This window comes from Gossypium arboreum, chromosome 1 (assembly GCF_025698485.1).
Source record: "Gossypium arboreum isolate Shixiya-1 chromosome 1, ASM2569848v2, whole genome shotgun sequence".
Lineage (NCBI taxonomy): Eukaryota > Viridiplantae > Streptophyta > Magnoliopsida > Malvales > Malvaceae > Gossypium > Gossypium arboreum.
Genome location: NC_069070.1, coordinates 113,338,122 through 113,354,640, shown reverse-complemented (window position 1 = coordinate 113,354,640; position 16,519 = coordinate 113,338,122). Strand labels below are relative to the sequence as shown.

Sequence of the window (16,519 nt, the reverse complement as noted above, 5' to 3'; positions counted from 1 at the left end):
GAATTACATTTGATTGATGATTTTTTATTCAAATTGGATGGTTGTTTATGTTGTAAGTCCGGTAATACTCTGTAACCCTATTTCGACATTGAATACGGGTGAGGGGTGTTATAGCCACACGGTCTACACAAGGCCATGTGCCCTGGAAATCTTAGTGTAGTTCATGAACCACATGGCCTAGATCCTTCCACGCGGCCTACCATACGGTCGTGTCTGCCCTATAGTTTAATTTTACAATTTCCACATGACCACAGTCTGTTACACGACCATGTAACCCTTTCACACAACTGTGTGTCCCCTTCTTTACAAATTTTATAGTTCTGCCCAAAATTTTGTGAATTGTTCAATTTAGTCCCAGAATTGTTTTTAGTGACTTATTTCATTCAATTAAGTCCCTAGTAGTATGAATAATTTTGGAATCCATGATATGATTAACTGAATTGTTATTGTATATGCATGATATGTAATTGTTACATGTTTACCGTCACTATATTTTTGATGAACTAATATTGTTAATCAAGCCACGATAATGCTAATTGCATAAGATATATGCCACTATTATTGTTAAATCGAACACGTCTTAAGCAAAGTTTATTCCTACTGTAATGATCTATTAAGCATGATAATTGCTACTGTTTCGACTAGTTATAAGTATGTTATTGCTACCATATTAATCTATTATAAGCATGTCATGATGCATTACATGGGGTGGGACGACTTGAATGGAGGAAGTAGTCTGCAGTTTATCTGCTCGACCAGTGGTTTATCCACAACATATTTCAGTCAGTAGTCATCTGCTCAATCAGTGGTTTATCCACAACATATTTTAGCCAGCAGTCATCTGCTCGACTAGTGGTTCATCCACAACGTATTAGTAGCTTTTATCTGCACAAATCGATGGTTCGTCCACCAATATTTTTGTCGGCAGTTCATATGCTCAACCATTGGTTCATCCATAATGTATTGGCAGCTTTTATCTGTACAGACGGATGATTCATCCACTAATATATTTTATCATTAGCAGTTCATCTGCAATGATCAGTGGATCATCCATAACACGGTGTAAAGGTAGAGGAGTTTTGGGGAACTCCCACAACGATGTGTAGTAATGGGATAGGACATTTGCTAATAAATTGAAATAGCATTGCATTCATAAGCTTTAACATGGTTATGAACATTGAGATATTATGTTGATGAATTGATCTGATTTACTGATATTTAATATTACTATTCAATTGTGATTTATTTTAAGAGTTGATATTATGTATGATTTGTCTACTGGTTGCATTGATTTTTTTGTGATTGAACTCACATTGAGCTTCATAAGCTCACTTCCCTTTTTATTTTCAACTTTACAAAAACCTACCAGGTTAGGATGCGGACTTGGCATACGAAGGGCTCGGCTCGAATCGGTTTTTTTTTATAAAATCATTTTAGATTTATTATTTGATAATTTATTATTCAGAGACTATATGGTTTTATTTTTAAACTGTGGCAAGGGACTTTAGGTTTCAGTTTTATGTAGCATACATGACATAGAATGCATGACATTTAGGTTGCTTATTTTAAATCCAATTTTAAAATGTTGAAATACAAACTTTAATTAATTATTCATGAGATATAGATTTTATCAAAACTAAATAAATATCACTTTTCTGTTGTAGATTATAAAAAAACTTTTGAATAACAAACAAAAGGAAATTAACTAAGTTTTCTCCTAGGATAATCAAATGTTTTAAATTGACTATTTTATAAATCTCGATAGCTACTAGGCCATTTTGGTGGCCGATGTAATCTCTTGAATTTGGGCCTAATGTCTAGGCCGGGTTTGGGGGGTTTACATTTATTATATTGTCTTGAATCATAGATTTACCACTGGGCTTACTCAGCATACTATTTATTTTTCTCCATGCGCAAGTAAAGTAGATTTCAATAGTTTGAGCAGTTGATCCAGCATCCAACAATCGATCCTTGACTCAACAAAGTTCATACAAATTCTATTTTGTTCTAAGTTTGGCATGTATCTAGGTTGAGTCATTTTTGGTATAACTATGTTACGTGCACTTTGGTTCAAAAAGTTTATGTATGAATTTGGTTAGTTGATTATGGCTTGTAAAAAGATTTAAGTTTAGTTTGAAATGGTATGATATGATGAAATATTAATGGCCTTGGTGAAATGGGAATGAATGTATATAAATTGAATGTATTTCAATAGGTATTAAGCTTATAGGTGGTATAACATTTGCATTTTGTTAAGTAAGGCATTAAAGTACATGAGTTCAAGCTAGAGGGTTACATATGTTAGATAAATATGAATTCATTGTGTTTAGAGACTGATTGGAAGAATATTGTAAGTTGATGTGTATTAAAACTATTAGAAGTAGTATGTGACATTGCAATGTCGTCCGAACGTCGTTGCGAAGAGATCTGAATACCATGGCATAGTGTGACACCAAAATTTGGTCGTTGCGATAAGGCTAGACAGTATGTTGTGCCACGACGAGGAATCCTCTAATGTCACGACGCTAGCTCGATGTTTTGAAATTGTTACAAATTGATCCTTTTCGGTCTCGGGTTAACTTTAAAGCTTCCGTAAGCTTGTATAAGACTTGAAAGTTGTCGTGTATTGTATTGTATGCTTAATTGAGTTGAAAACTGAACATTTGACGATATGAATTCGTTATGTTTGATCGTAGTTGCTCTGACAATGAATGTGACACCTTGTAACTCAGACCCGATTATCAAGTCGAGTAAAGGAGTGTTCTAGGGAATCTTTGTTAAAGATGATAACGACACTAATGGTGATGAAAGCACAACCAAAGTTGAGACTTTTACACTTTTGAAATTTCACAAAGAGAAAATTTATTGGATACTTTAAAGAGAAACCAAAATAACAAAAGAAAGTTTTGTACCTAATTGAAAGAAAGTTAAAACTACAGTAAAAATGAAGAAATTACCAGCTACTAATTAACTAAGCTAAGAAAGGAAAAACGAAAAACCTAAAACTAATGAAAGGAAAATAAAAGAGAGAATTAAAAAGGTGCTAAATGAGGCTCTTTTATGTTTGACATCAAGTATGCCTTTAATAAAACCAAAATTACAACGCTAACATTTGATAAAAATGCCCTTAGAGTGCATGAGTTGACTTGAGTTGGTGTTGGGCACAAAATTGCCCTTCTAGTGTTTTTTGCCCCTGTTAGACTTTAGTGTCTCAACACCTAAGCTTTGGCATCACAATATCCCCGACAGTAGGCACAATCTTGTCTTGGGGGGTTCTGGATGTCCCGACATAGCCTAGCTGGTGTCGTGACATCCTTGACAGTGACCTTGGGCTCTTTCACTTCAACCATCAGCTTGGAGTCGCAACCTCGATGGCTTGTAGTCAAGACATTAGGGCTCAATGTCACAACACAGCACATCTAATGTCGCGACATCCTTGGCAGACTGCTCTAGGTTGGTTTTTCGTTGAAGTTTTACTCTCTTAAAGTGATGGAGGGTCTGTGTCACGACATACATGTATCAGTGTCGCGACACCCAAAACAATTGATGTTTTCCTCAATGTTTGGCCATAGTCATTTCCCTACACACACTCAAATAAACCATTAGATTCCTAATGACATAATTTTGCCAATTTGAGTCCCAAAAGGAAATAAACCATTAGATTCCTAATGACATAATTTTGCCAATTTGAGTCCCAAAAAGATTAAATGTAAGAAAATTTATCATTAACACTAGAAAATAAAAATCAACAAAAAGCATTGAAAATACTCATAAATTACTTATAAATAAACTCATCAAGTGTTTAAAAAAGTCTAATTTGATATATCAAATTATGGTAAATCACCTAACTATTGTTTTGTCCAGCTGTTTGCATGTTATTACCGAGACTCTCTTTGGCTTATCTGTTAAATGAAATGGTTGCCATTTTCTTTCAAAAAAATAGTATAAATATATTCTTAAATAATATTTTATATATTTTTATTCAATATTAATGACTATTTTTAATTTTAGGTGGGATCTATGACGAAATAAATGGGGAAAAAGAAACTAGAGGGCCTTAACGCTTAAACCCATACTAATCCTCTTATCGGGTGACTGGTGAATAACAAAAGCTGGAAAGCTTTACTCCACTTAAAAATGGTGGCAATAAAGCTTCTCCATCTCAAACCAAACTCTCTTCTTCCTTTCACTATCTTCTCTATCAAACGCTCCTCTTCCTTTCTTCCAAAACCCTCTATTCTTTCTCTCTTCTGTTCCACCCAAACCCAAACCAACACCCAAACTTTCTCTTATGGCCCTTCACTTCACAAAGGCAAAATAGCACCCGAAACCCCTTTTCAAACCCAAAATCCGATAACCCATCAACCAGAAGTAGGCGAAGATAATAATTCCCTCTTCGATGAACAGAAATTCACTAGAGTTTTTCATCTTGCTGCTCTCCGTGTCCCTGCAAATGATTGTTTTGCCCTTGAGAACCGTCTCAGGGGTCACCTCTTGAATTGGCCGAGGGTTAAGAACATTTCCAGAGTTCCCGGGGATGAAATCGAAGAAGAAATGATGACCCTTTTTGATAAAAGGAAAGATGGTGAAGAGAACAATGAAGAGGAGAATGAGGAGTTTGAGTCACTGGTTTTATATAGGGAGAAATTGGCGAAGGAGTTCAATTATAGGGGGTTTGTAAAGTTTAAGAATTTGGCTAAGATTTCGAGGCCTGGGAAGAGGAAAAAGAAGGAAAAGAAAGGAGATGGAGAAATGAAAGGAAATGAGAGGAAAGAGTGTTTTCTTGTGGAAGTTTTGGAGGAGGAAGAAGAGGATGAAATGAAAGGGTTGTTAGGAGAGGAGTTTAAAGGAGGGAGGAAATGGAAGGGTTCTACAAGATTGTTGCTTTTGGATGAAAGGTATGGGGATAAACGATTTGAAGAGTTGCCTCAAGCAATTAAGGTAGTACTTTGGATTTTCATTTTTGTTTTCTTCTCTTTTTTTGTTATGATGATTTGCATAAACTAGTGTTTTTTTCATGTGTTCTAAAAGATTAGAAAGATTTTGTTTTAGTTTCAGCATTAGTTCTAAAATGCTTTGATGCTCTAGTGATTTAAATTGGATAATTTTGAATTCATTGATGTGTATGTGGATGGTCAATACACTTTTTCCCCCTTAAGTTTTGTTGATAGAGTTAGTGGCTTGGTGCTCTAGTTGTTTCCCTCTTTCCTAATGTATATAATTTTGAAATTTTGATACTGTATCTATGGTAGGATTTCTATTATGAATTTATGACAGATGTTCCTGTTTGTGCACATCTAAAATGCCATCTCTTTTTCAGGCTGTGTTTGTTGAAGAAACCATAGAGAATAGATCGTCGACTATAGAGCTTGTGAGATGTAAGCTGACTTTGTTCTATGATTATTGGCAGATGAATGAGGTATATTACACAAAATCATTATAATTGTTGATTCTATACTTAATAGTATTGTTTATGACAACAAAGATGCCTTTCAAGCTTCTATTATTTCTTTAATAGAGATGTCCTAGGCGTCTAAGATTCCTTTTTAGTGATTCTTGAAGTTAGGCTGTCTTGCATGGAAAACATGTTCCATTTTTCTTCACTCCATCCTCTGATATTTTTTCGGTTGTATCTCCACATATTTGAACTTATGAGAGACATAGTTTTCGACTAACCTCTCTGGCAGACTGGTCAACACAAATTTATAGGAATCCTGTTCACTTAGCGTCTAATGTCATTGTCTAGAAAAAGTTAGAAGCTGGGGTTGGCAGCACAATAGGCAATGATATGGAAGAACTTTTAATTGGCAAATGAATGGAAAAAACAAGATTTTGGAATCAATCACGAATGCGATATGTTTATACTCAGTTAGAAATTGTGACATGAAAATTCCGTATATAGTATTCTATTAAACTAGGGCCTCAAAAGTGTAGCTTCCTTCACTTGCCAATGAGAACAAACTGGCTAGAGGACAGAGAATTTAGGGGAACATGGAGACTAAGTTGGGGAACATGGAGACTAAGTTGCGGCCTGTTCTTTTGATCCTGCCTCTAATTATAACAACTAATCCAAGTAAGATATAAATGTCTGCAACATCAATGGGGACTCTAAATCTTATGCATTGATTGCAGATCTTGGAGACCATGCTCCCAGAGGGCATGATTATCCCTTCAGCCTTTGAGACAGTTGGCCACATTGCACACTTAAACCTGAAAGATGAACATCTAACATACAAGAATGTTATAGCAAAGGTGCTTATTATAGAAAAATTAGTATATTTGACATATTGAAGATACAAATCTACAACTTCGAAAGTGAACTCTTTATTTTTCTTCTGACAGGATAAGGTTATTTTCCACTTTATCAGGTGGTTCTGGACAAAAACAAGCCAAAAATACAAACAGTTGTGAATAAGATTGACGTCATTCAAAATGACTATCGAACAATGCAACTTGAGGTTTTAGCTGGGAATCACTCCTTGGTGACTACAGTAGTTGAGAATGGACTGCGATTTCGTGTTGATTTAGCAAAAGTGTATGTGCCGCTGCTTTCATTCAAGCAATAATTTATTTAACTTGAACTTTTTAATGTTTGTTCTCCAAACGAGGAGTAATATCAAATCATATGAAAGATGTAGGAGCCATATTGCAGAGCACACTTAAATGAAAAGGGTATTCATGTTCCTCTTTTCCTCTTCTACGCAGGTATTGGAATTCAAGGCTTGCAACTGAGAGACTGAGGCTTCTATGTGGCTTCAATCGCAATGATGTCATCTGTACGTTTCCATCTTCACACTGTTTGGGATTATGTATTTACAAATAATTTTATAAATATTCATATCAAGATGCTTACAAGTCTGAACTCTTATTATAATTTACAGGTGATGTATTCTCTGGGGTTGGTCCGATTGCTGTATCTGCTGCTAAGATAGTAAAACGTGTTTATGCTAATGATTTGAACCCTTTTGCGGTTGAATATCTTGAAAGGAACAGTGTCCTCAACAAACTTGAAAAGAAAATTAAGGTAACATTACGCTAGTTGATTTAGTCAACTGAAGGAATATCAATGCCCTGCATGCAATTCTTTAAACTTTGCTTTGTTGCAGCCTTGATCTTGGTAATATACATACCATTTTGCGATTTAATGGAATTATATTCCTCACACTAAGGATATTTTATGTTGCTCTCTAGGTCTTTAACATGGATGGAAGAAGGTTCATCAATGCTATGTTTTCTAGCGAGAAAGCTCATTCCATCACACATGTAGTTATGAATTTGCCAAATGATGCAGCAGAATTTCTAGGTAAGTTATCACCTTCCAATGGCTGGAAGTTTTCTTTCACTTGTATCTACTTTCTTGAGTGTTTAGACTGTCTTTAGCGTGCTTCATAGTCTTTGAACTGCTTACAATATTTAGTTATTTCTCATTGTTTGCCATAAGCTGTTGTTAACATTCTTTGGGTTGCATGTTAAAGATCAACTAGTTGATGATCGTTGTTGTTCAAGGAATTACAGATAAGATCGCATCCGTTATGTCATAGAAATTACCATATACTTCAGAAATATCACGGACTTAACTAGAAGCCAAGTCTAGAATGGTATTAGATAAGAGTGTTCATGGTGGCTATTGGTTTCACAATCATGCAAAAATTTAATCGCTTTCTATTTGTTTTGGCCTTTACGAACAGATGCATTCAGGGGAGTATACAGAAATCAACCTAGAGATAAAGAATTCAACTTCCCAATGATTCATGTTTATGGATTTTCTAAAGCTCGAGATCCCGAGTTTGACTTTGATGAGGTCTAGTGTCAAAATCGTATAATATTTCTCCATTTAGCCGCTACTAGTTCAGTTGCCATTTTATTCTGTTACATTTCATTTTGATCTTCATGTTCCTTACTAATGCAGCGGATACGAATTGCCCTGCAAGAGGTTGCAGTTAATGTGGATATGCGTAGGGTACGCCTCGTTGCACCCGGAAAATATATGTTGTGTGCATCATTTATCCTTCCTAAGAGTGTAGCCTTTGCAGAATGTACTTTAAATGTATAAATAGATCAATTTGTAAAACTGTGAATTTCAGATCAAGTTTTGTATTTATAAATGCCTTGGTTCTTTCGTGTGGCAATTATAGTTATTTTCACTCAGGTAAATATATAATGTTAAAGAGGCTAAAAAACCCCCCAAAGGAAAACTGTGTTCAGTGATACAAACATCTTACAGACACATCTAATAAATTACAGTGCTTTAGTCCTGTTTATTTGTTTTTTTCATATATGCAGCACTATAAAAATACCAACAGCAGCTGAGACATGCCCTCTGTATGTAAATGGTAGGCACCCAAATGTTTCATCCCCAAGGTCTCTTTTTTTTTTTTTTTTTTTTTTTTTGGGGGGTTCCTCTTTGGATGGCTCAGATTAAAGCAACCCAACCATCTGAAACAACCCTGCTGAGAGATCCTGCCCCTCCATAAAATCTTAAAGAACCAAAGACAAAATGTTTTTTTTCTTTAACTATGTTGGGCAAACTGGTAATAAAAACTTGGAAAGGAGTAATGTAGAGAGAAAGATAACAACAAAGAGCAACAAAATCTCAGTTCAGATAGATGAGATCCGAGTAATTATTATTGTTTTTTTTATATGTATATGTATATATGGCTGTGGTCCATAAATAATGTAGGAGGCATTTTTTGGTTTATGGAAAGGGGATTGAAATGGGTGAGGAGGAGGGGATCTTTAGAGCTTTGGTAAGGGTTCCTTTTTTTACCTTAAAGAGTAAGGGCCTTTCACAAGTTGCATAAAGCTACAACCCACACTTACTCTAAGCTTTGGTTCCTTATAGCAACCTTTAAGAAACCCTTTGGGGGTTGAAACCAAATGCTTCCCCCAACTCTTTCATAAGTAAATACATTCCGTCATATTAATTAAGAGTTATATTAATAGTGTTATCTTTTAATTAAAAATATATACTATATTTTAATTCCATTAATGGAATTACTTAGTCTTTTTTACTCCACAAGTGAGATTAATAATCTGTCACGTATCTCGTTTATTTAATTTTTATTTATTTTTTAATATCCATTAAAGACACATCGTGATTTTTTAACTTTGTTTGTAGAGCTAAAAAACTTCATCGCCAATATATCAATTAGCACAATGCATGAAAATACTCGATTATAATTGGGTTTAATTATACTTTTAGTCTCTATACTCTTTGCATAGTTGAAATCTAATCTCTCTACTATTAATTCTAAGATTTTAATATATGTATTCTTTTCATTTAATAATTGAAGTTCAATTGATAAGATTGTCAAAGCTTTCGATAAATTGGATTACATAACGCTTTCAAAATAAAGAATGTGCTAGTGTGACCAATTTAATAATACAAGGAAACCATGTAAGCAAAAATATATATATATATATATCAACTTTCACTCTATTTCATTTAAACAATGTCCAAGAATTTTATAACTCTATATTCAGAATAAAAATCTTACAATCCTATATTTAACATTTTTATTTGTTTATTTGATCTTTTACAAATGTAATATTGATCACTAGGCCAATTTTTTAAAAAAGAAACACCGAATAATTCAGTTTAATGGAATTCTTTGAGGGCTCTATTAATTGAACTTAAAGTAAATAAAACTATATTCTAGAGATAAAAATAGAAAGATTAAATTTTAAAAGTGTAAAGAATAGAGGGACTGAGTGGAGAATTTAACCTCATGATTGGTGATGGAAACCTTTGAATGCTATATATCTGGGATCAAGAATTTGAATGCACCCTTAAATGGTAAAAATATCAAAATCATATTTTGTCCAAGTGTTTTGGCAATGGGATCATGTAGATGTGATGTTGAAAAGAAGGTGCCAAGAAATTAAGGCAGGCAAAAGATAGAAAAGAACCCAAAGATGAGTTCTTACTTTTTTACCAAACACCATCATTATAAATGGATGAGAAATGATATTTGTGATATTCAAACATCTTGTTTGACCCTTCTTCTTCACAATCCCAACCTTTTTAATCAGTGCTTTTAGATAAGGTATTGAAATCGAATAATATTATTATTGATTGAATTATAGGTGGAACGATAAAAATTTTATATTTAATTCTTCGTAATTTATTTTAAAGTTAAAACTTTCAAACATCTCTTACTCTAAACTTTATTATAAGACTAATTACTTGATGAAAAATTTGAGTTAGTTTGATGTCGTTTTCTTTGTTTTTTCAGTTGTTATTTATGGTAGAAATTTAAGTATGGGGGTATATATGAATATGGTCCCCCATAGTCATGCAAAAGAGGGGGTTACATGGTTAGGGTCATAGCCTTGTATATGTAAATCTGTAAGTAAAGCTGCCAATTAGTAGGACACCTTTACATATAAATCCCTAAAATCCCCCAAATGTAGAGTCCAAGCAGGGCACAATCTGCTTCCCAAACCCCAAGAATCCTTCCATGTCTGCCCAAACCCAGCAATCCCTTTCCTCTATGTCTAAACCTCAAAACTTATCCATAATTTTAAAATATATATACAATAAAAAAAACAGTCAATATTACACCAGTAAACGCTATATTTTTATCCGAATTGGTATATATTTGTATCGATTTATTTTGATTTATTATTTTGTTTTTATCAATATTTTTAAAATTGTATATTAAATATATACATATAAAAATATTTATAATTAAATAAATTTTAAATATAAAATATTCATTCATAAAATATAAAAAAAAACCTATCATTCAACAAATCCAAACTAAACAAGGAAAAGAAACTATCCCATACATTAAACAAGAAGATTTTCCTATTTATGTAACTCTACAATTTTTGTCGACTTTATTCATACACCGGTTGATAAATATTGTTCCATTCAATATAATCAAAATTGGAGAAAACAAGCCAATTTATTAGCTAACAATGTTGTTGGAAACGAAACTATTGGTTGCATAAAAGATTAATTGATATGTTAATTTAAATAAATTAATTTAACTAAACTTTCAAAAAAATTATTCGAAATCGGTAAAAATTTGAAAAAAAAAAAAACAGATGGGTTTAACCGAATTTTAAAACATTTTGCACCAGTAGAGGAATTGATTACCTTGGTTTGAATTTACACATGCAAGTTGTAACCCACCAGGTCTGATACGTGCCAAATCTCACAATTGTAGCCGCCTATATCCCAGCACCCAAGGTGGCCGTTGATGGGACCACCCACCAATGCCCTTTTAGAAGATTCTTCTTTACTTACCTATATATTTATAAATAATATAAACTTCATCACACCATACATATGCATGCCTAAGATCTAGAGTACTAGATCAAGGCTTACAAAAAGGAAAATATAGATTAAGACCATTTTTACTTACATGGCAGCTCCTTATTGGTCAATTCCCTTGAGGACCGTCCTTACAAAATGTTCAGCTTTTGCGGTTTCTTGGGTTGCATTGAATCGCATTGCATTGCATGCAATTTGTGAAAGGGATGGGATGGGGATGCATGGGATGGGATGGGATGGGATGATAATTATCAAAGATCTTCAACCAGAATCATATCTGAAAATTACATCTTTGGTTAGTCACGCGGTTTTGATTGCTTTATTCTTTTTTATCCCTTCTCTTCACTCGTTTTAAGAGCTCTAACACAATATTTTGGTGCACATGAAAAAAAACATTATTATAAAAGGGTTTAGGGATTTTATCAAAAGAAATTTTTAAAAAATGGTTAATGCATAGATAGAGTTTTTACTGTAATAAACCACAAGTGTCGCATGGTGGCAGCTTATTTTGTTTTCTAATAATGTGATCAGGGATTTAATTTTTGTTCATGGGATTGAATCACATCTCATGATTAGTTGCTTACCTCTTTAGATACACCTATGGTGAAGGGGTTAATCACTACTACTATTAGAGGTGGTTACAGTATCAACTTAATTATAATATGAAACATTCTAGTATCAACTTAGTTATGGTATGAAGATGTCTCATTAGTTTTGATTATTATTGGTTTGTAACAACTCAATAGATAAATTTATTGACACAATTTGAAGTGTGAGTGAAAGAGAAAGTCTAACACATACATGGAATAATATATATGATTGGATTATGTTGGAGCTTTTGGATAGAGTAGTTTTGAAGAGATGAATGCAACACATGGGAAACCAAAGAGAATACGTGAAATGGTAGGTGGAAGTTAGTTATTTTTGCATGGAAAAAGAAGGAATTGCTCTGGGGATAAGAAAGGGGGTTCATCCTTTAGTTCATCACTAAATATAGAATTTATGAGTCTAATATATATATCATGTATTTGTAGTTAGTATTTAACCATGGGATCTTATTCTTCACTAGTTTCTTTATGATCCAAGAATTGAATGAAACTAATTGAGAAATATATCCTTTATTTTATGAAAACTGATAAGTTCATTAATGAACATGTGAACTTGAACTATTAGTTTTTGCTAACTAGTTGCATACAAATTGTTGAATTGCTTATTTTGCTATTAATTTTCATGTCAAAGATGTAATAGTAAGGTTTAACAATGTTATCTAATTAGATCAATTTTTAATTTTCATAAAATACGAGAATCTAATTGAAATCCATCAAAATATTATAAGAAACCCTACTAACAAATTGTTGATATTTACATTGTTGCTTTTTATTGTGATGAGATAACTAAAATTGTAATAAAATTAATTATAGGTGGACTGTTTATTTTAATTGAATCTATGAAATGAACACATAGAAGAATCATAGGTTAATATAAAGATATTTTAGTATCCAACAAGGAAAAGATTCTCAATTTAATTAGATATTTGGAAATTGGATCCAATTAATAATTAATAAACCATACATGATGTAGAGCAATAAAATTAATAAAAACTAAGGAGAGAAATAATTGAAACATTAATGGCATATCCTAGTACAAATATTTTTATTATTATGTTCAAACAACAAATTGGGCAACCATAAACTACCACATGGAATAAACTTTCCAAATATGATAGAATTAGAATTAGGCTATCATTGCAACCCTACAACATAGCTAGGCAGATTCACATTGTCATGACCAAATCTTACTCTACGATTGCCCTTACACCTTTTACTTACCATCCTTGATTAATATTACATGATCCCATTCAATTTGTTCCTGAGATTGTTTTGTATCTCGAGACATTTAGAATTATTATTTTTGAGTATCCACAAAAGTTTGATCAATAGCATATGCTTTTCTATGTATTTGAATCAAGAAAATAATATACAAATGTCAATTGAGTTTTAACTTGATTGGTATGATTATTTTTATCAATGCAAGAGGATGTAGGTTCGAATGTGTTAAAATGTATTATCCTTCTATTTATGAATTAGAAGGGGACTATGGATAATTTTAAACTTTGTGTCAAAAAGAATAAATGTTGTTAGAACACATAATGAGATTTGAATGCAAAACATTTAAATTTACCATTTTAACTAATATTTTATTTAAACTTTACATAATTTTTTATGAATATGTCATAATCTAATAAATATTAAATACTTTAAAATAATGATGACATAAATAATATATAAATACAAAATAATTTCACAAATCCTTGTTTGAGTCTACCCAAATCTTTCCCTGCTATCACAATATCATGCCCATTCATAGATCAATTTGTAATGTAAAACCATTGTACCCCCACAATGTTGTTTGAGAACCCTAATGGCTTTTGACACTTCAAAATTTTCCTCTTTTTTTTTCCAATATCCTGACCAGTAAATCATTGTCATATCATTTTAGATCAAGAAAATTTTTAAATGATTTTGTTTTTATAGCATTTAAATTTCAGATTATATTATATTTAAAAAAATCATAAATTATTTAGAAGAAAATTGGAGGGAAAAGGGGAAAGAAATTAAATATATTTTTTGCATGAAAATGAAAAGCCCTAATGTTTGTTTGCTACTTTTGTCTAAACTGACACTCCCCAACTACTTAAACGGAGTTGTAATGTCCTTTGTGTTTCAGATCATGTCCCCGGTATAATCAGTTGCCCTCAGTGCATGACACGTGTCTCTAGGTACTATATTATTGAACTCCATGCTCACTCTCTCTTCTGCGCGTGTTGCAATATTCCATTATGGAACACGCTTTTGTAGTACACGCTCGTTTAGATGGATTGGCTTTTGGATTTGGGTTTTGCATAGGGATTGGTGTTCTTTGGCTGGAATTTGCTATTCCTCAGGCTGGTTTTACTGATTCCAGGGATGAATTCTTTTTGTCCTTTTTTTAATAAAAAGGTTATTGGATCAACAAAGAAATTTATGAAAAATCAATGATTTTCTTTTCAAATTTTATGTATTTATTATATTCTAAATTATTTTTAATATATTATGTGGTGAAGATTTTAGAATTGATAAAAACAAAATAAAAATCTGGGGGAAAAAAAATACAATAACATGTACCTTGTTATCTGTTTTTGTAATGAAAACTTTATTTTTAATTACAATAAATTGATGTCTAAGGAAAATCCAAATCTTTCAGAACCGTCTGTCTATAAAATCCCCGTTCTTTTGATCATCCAGCAAAAGCCAAAGACAGGGAAAGAAAAGAAAAAAAAAAAAAAAAAAAACTCTCCTCTCTCTCTCTTTTTGATTTAAGCTAAAAACATATCAAAGCCCTTCTTTTTTAATGGCTACTTCACTTACACTCTTGACTCCAAACACTGATAACCCAACAACAAAACCCATGGAAGATGAAGCTAAACCTGCCATGGAGTTTGTGAAGAGCAACAAAGGAAGGAAACCAAGTGGGAAAGGTCCATACCAAAAGAAACAGCCTCAAAGAGGCATGGGAGTGGCCCAACTTGAACGTTTGAGGAAAATGAGTGAAACAAGGACCCCAACGACAATAAACCAGTTCGGTTGTGAAGCTATGGGAGCTAGTAATGTGCCTGTGCTGCATGGTGTAGCAAACTACGGTGTTCCCTCCATGATGATCAATGGTGGAAGTGGAGGGTTATGGGGTTGGGGGGCTGACACAGATGGTTTGATGATGCAAAGAGTTGTTGGTAATGGAGGGTTCGGTGGGTTTAATAGTCAGGTTTTGGTTGGAAATCCTGGTAATGTTCAGGTTAGTTGTGCTGCTGCTAGTGTTGTGGAGGCTTCTAAAGAGCTCTCTTCAATGCCAAAGTTCCAGCATTGCAAGCCTGAGCATTGTGATCTTTGCTTTAAGGTCTAGCTTTTACCCCTTTTTTTTTTTCAAAGCTTCTTAATTTGCAAAGTTTTGTGCTTTGGGTTTTGTTTGCTTGTTTGAAGTATTGTGCTTTTGGTTTTTGGTGATGTTTTGTTTTTGTTTCTAATAAAATGTAGGAAATGTGAAGGAAAAAGATGACATAGTTGAACAGGTCGTAATATTGTTGATTCTGATATTTATTTCTAAATGGTTATGTTTGATTCCTGAGAAAAAAATGGGGGGAAAAGGAGTTATAAGTTGGAAAGGATTTCTTGATTCCTCCTGTTTGGCTTGCTAGAAAAATATAGCAACACAGAAAAAAAAGAGAGAGCTACAGTTAGGAGATCATTAGTCTTATGTTTCTTGGGATTGTATCTAAAAATCACTCAAAATGAACCCAAAAGCTAGTCAGTATCTGTCTCAAGTTCTTTCTTTTATATATGACTTCTTTGCCATCTTATTGATCACTTGAATACATTTTGCAGAAGAAGCGTTGCAATATGGAGAATGGGAAGTTTAATGGAGGTTTATTCAACCAATTTGGACAAACTTTTCCAAACAAAGGAACTGACTTTCACGGATGGAACCTGGAAAACAATCAAAACACAAATGAAGAGATGATGAAGGGATTCCGTGCTAGAGCTGCAAGGAGTGCTTATGCATATGCAGCAGCAGGCCAAATGAACATCAATGAGGTGATGATGATGACCAATCAAATTGGTTTTTTTCTTTTTTTAATAAAATACCGTTCTTCTTATGGGGTTCTTTGTGTTGTTGTAGACAGTGGATGTTGTGGCGATTCACAGGAAAGGAAATTCATTTGGCACTGGGAGTTATGTGATGGAGTATGAATTTTTCCCAGGGAAAAATGGCAGAAACACAGCTTCCAAGGAATGGGAATTTCCTGAAGAAGCTTCTTCATCAGCAATTACAGTAGGTGGTGAAGCTTCTTATGCTAATAATGCTCCTAATTGTGTTGATCTGTCACTCAAGCTTTCATATTAGAAGCATACAGGAAAATCTTGGTCTTACTGTTACATTGATTTTGGAGGTGTAATTAATGCTTTTTTTTTTTTAAACCAAATTCCAAAATACAGCTTTTAAAGTTCCTCTTTTGTTGTCACACTTAATTAAAAATCTATATGGTCACCACTTTTTATTTGAAATGTTGTAGATATCCCACATATTTCTTATGATTAAAAAAGGTGTACAATCTTGACAGATATCACAGCAAAATAGTGACTTAATTAACCAAGTTCAAAGTTTCTGTCTATTCTAAATTCACATTGCCATTGCCAAATACAT

The 16,519-nt window shown here is 33.1% G+C and overlaps 2 protein-coding genes across 2 annotated transcripts; both read left to right on the top strand.

Annotated features, from left to right (window-relative positions):
- The first annotated feature begins 4,024 nt into the window (after positions 1-4,024).
- Positions 4,025-8,129, top strand: LOC108480326 (tRNA (guanine(37)-N1)-methyltransferase 1). Its single transcript, XM_017783275.2, has 9 exons — positions 4,025-4,941; positions 5,321-5,419; positions 6,133-6,252; positions 6,369-6,535; positions 6,706-6,776; positions 6,882-7,024; positions 7,192-7,303; positions 7,689-7,801; positions 7,910-8,129. The coding sequence occupies exons 1-9, from the start codon at positions 4,138-4,140 to the stop codon at positions 8,051-8,053; spliced, it is 1,773 nt and encodes a 590-aa protein (XP_017638764.1). The 5' UTR covers positions 4,025-4,137; the 3' UTR covers positions 8,054-8,129.
- Positions 8,130-14,671: 6,542 nt separating this feature from the next.
- Positions 14,672-16,283, top strand: LOC128280762 (uncharacterized). The gene is made up of 3 exons (XM_053019126.1): positions 14,672-15,214; positions 15,700-15,909; positions 15,995-16,283. The coding sequence occupies exons 1-3, from the start codon at positions 14,672-14,674 to the stop codon at positions 16,217-16,219; spliced, it is 978 nt and encodes a 325-aa protein (XP_052875086.1). The 3' UTR covers positions 16,220-16,283.
- The last annotated feature ends 236 nt before the right edge of the window (positions 16,284-16,519 follow it).

Excerpts from the sequence above, each read along its gene's own strand:
- LOC108480326 (XM_017783275.2), top strand. The coding sequence starts at position 4,138 with ATGGTGGCAATAAAGCTTCTCCATCTCAAACCAAACTCTCTTCTTCCT. Across the intron at positions 6,253-6,368 it reads ACAAGAATGTTATAGCAAAG|GTGGTTCTGGACAAAAACAA; the intron begins GTGCTTATTATA and ends CCACTTTATCAG. Across the intron at positions 7,025-7,191 it reads AACTTGAAAAGAAAATTAAG|GTCTTTAACATGGATGGAAG; the intron begins GTAACATTACGC and ends GTTGCTCTCTAG.
- LOC128280762 (XM_053019126.1), top strand. The coding sequence starts at position 14,672 with ATGGCTACTTCACTTACACTCTTGACTCCAAACACTGATAACCCAACA. Across the intron at positions 15,215-15,699 it reads ATTGTGATCTTTGCTTTAAG|AAGAAGCGTTGCAATATGGA; the intron begins GTCTAGCTTTTA and ends TACATTTTGCAG. Across the intron at positions 15,910-15,994 it reads GCCAAATGAACATCAATGAG|ACAGTGGATGTTGTGGCGAT; the intron begins GTGATGATGATG and ends GTGTTGTTGTAG.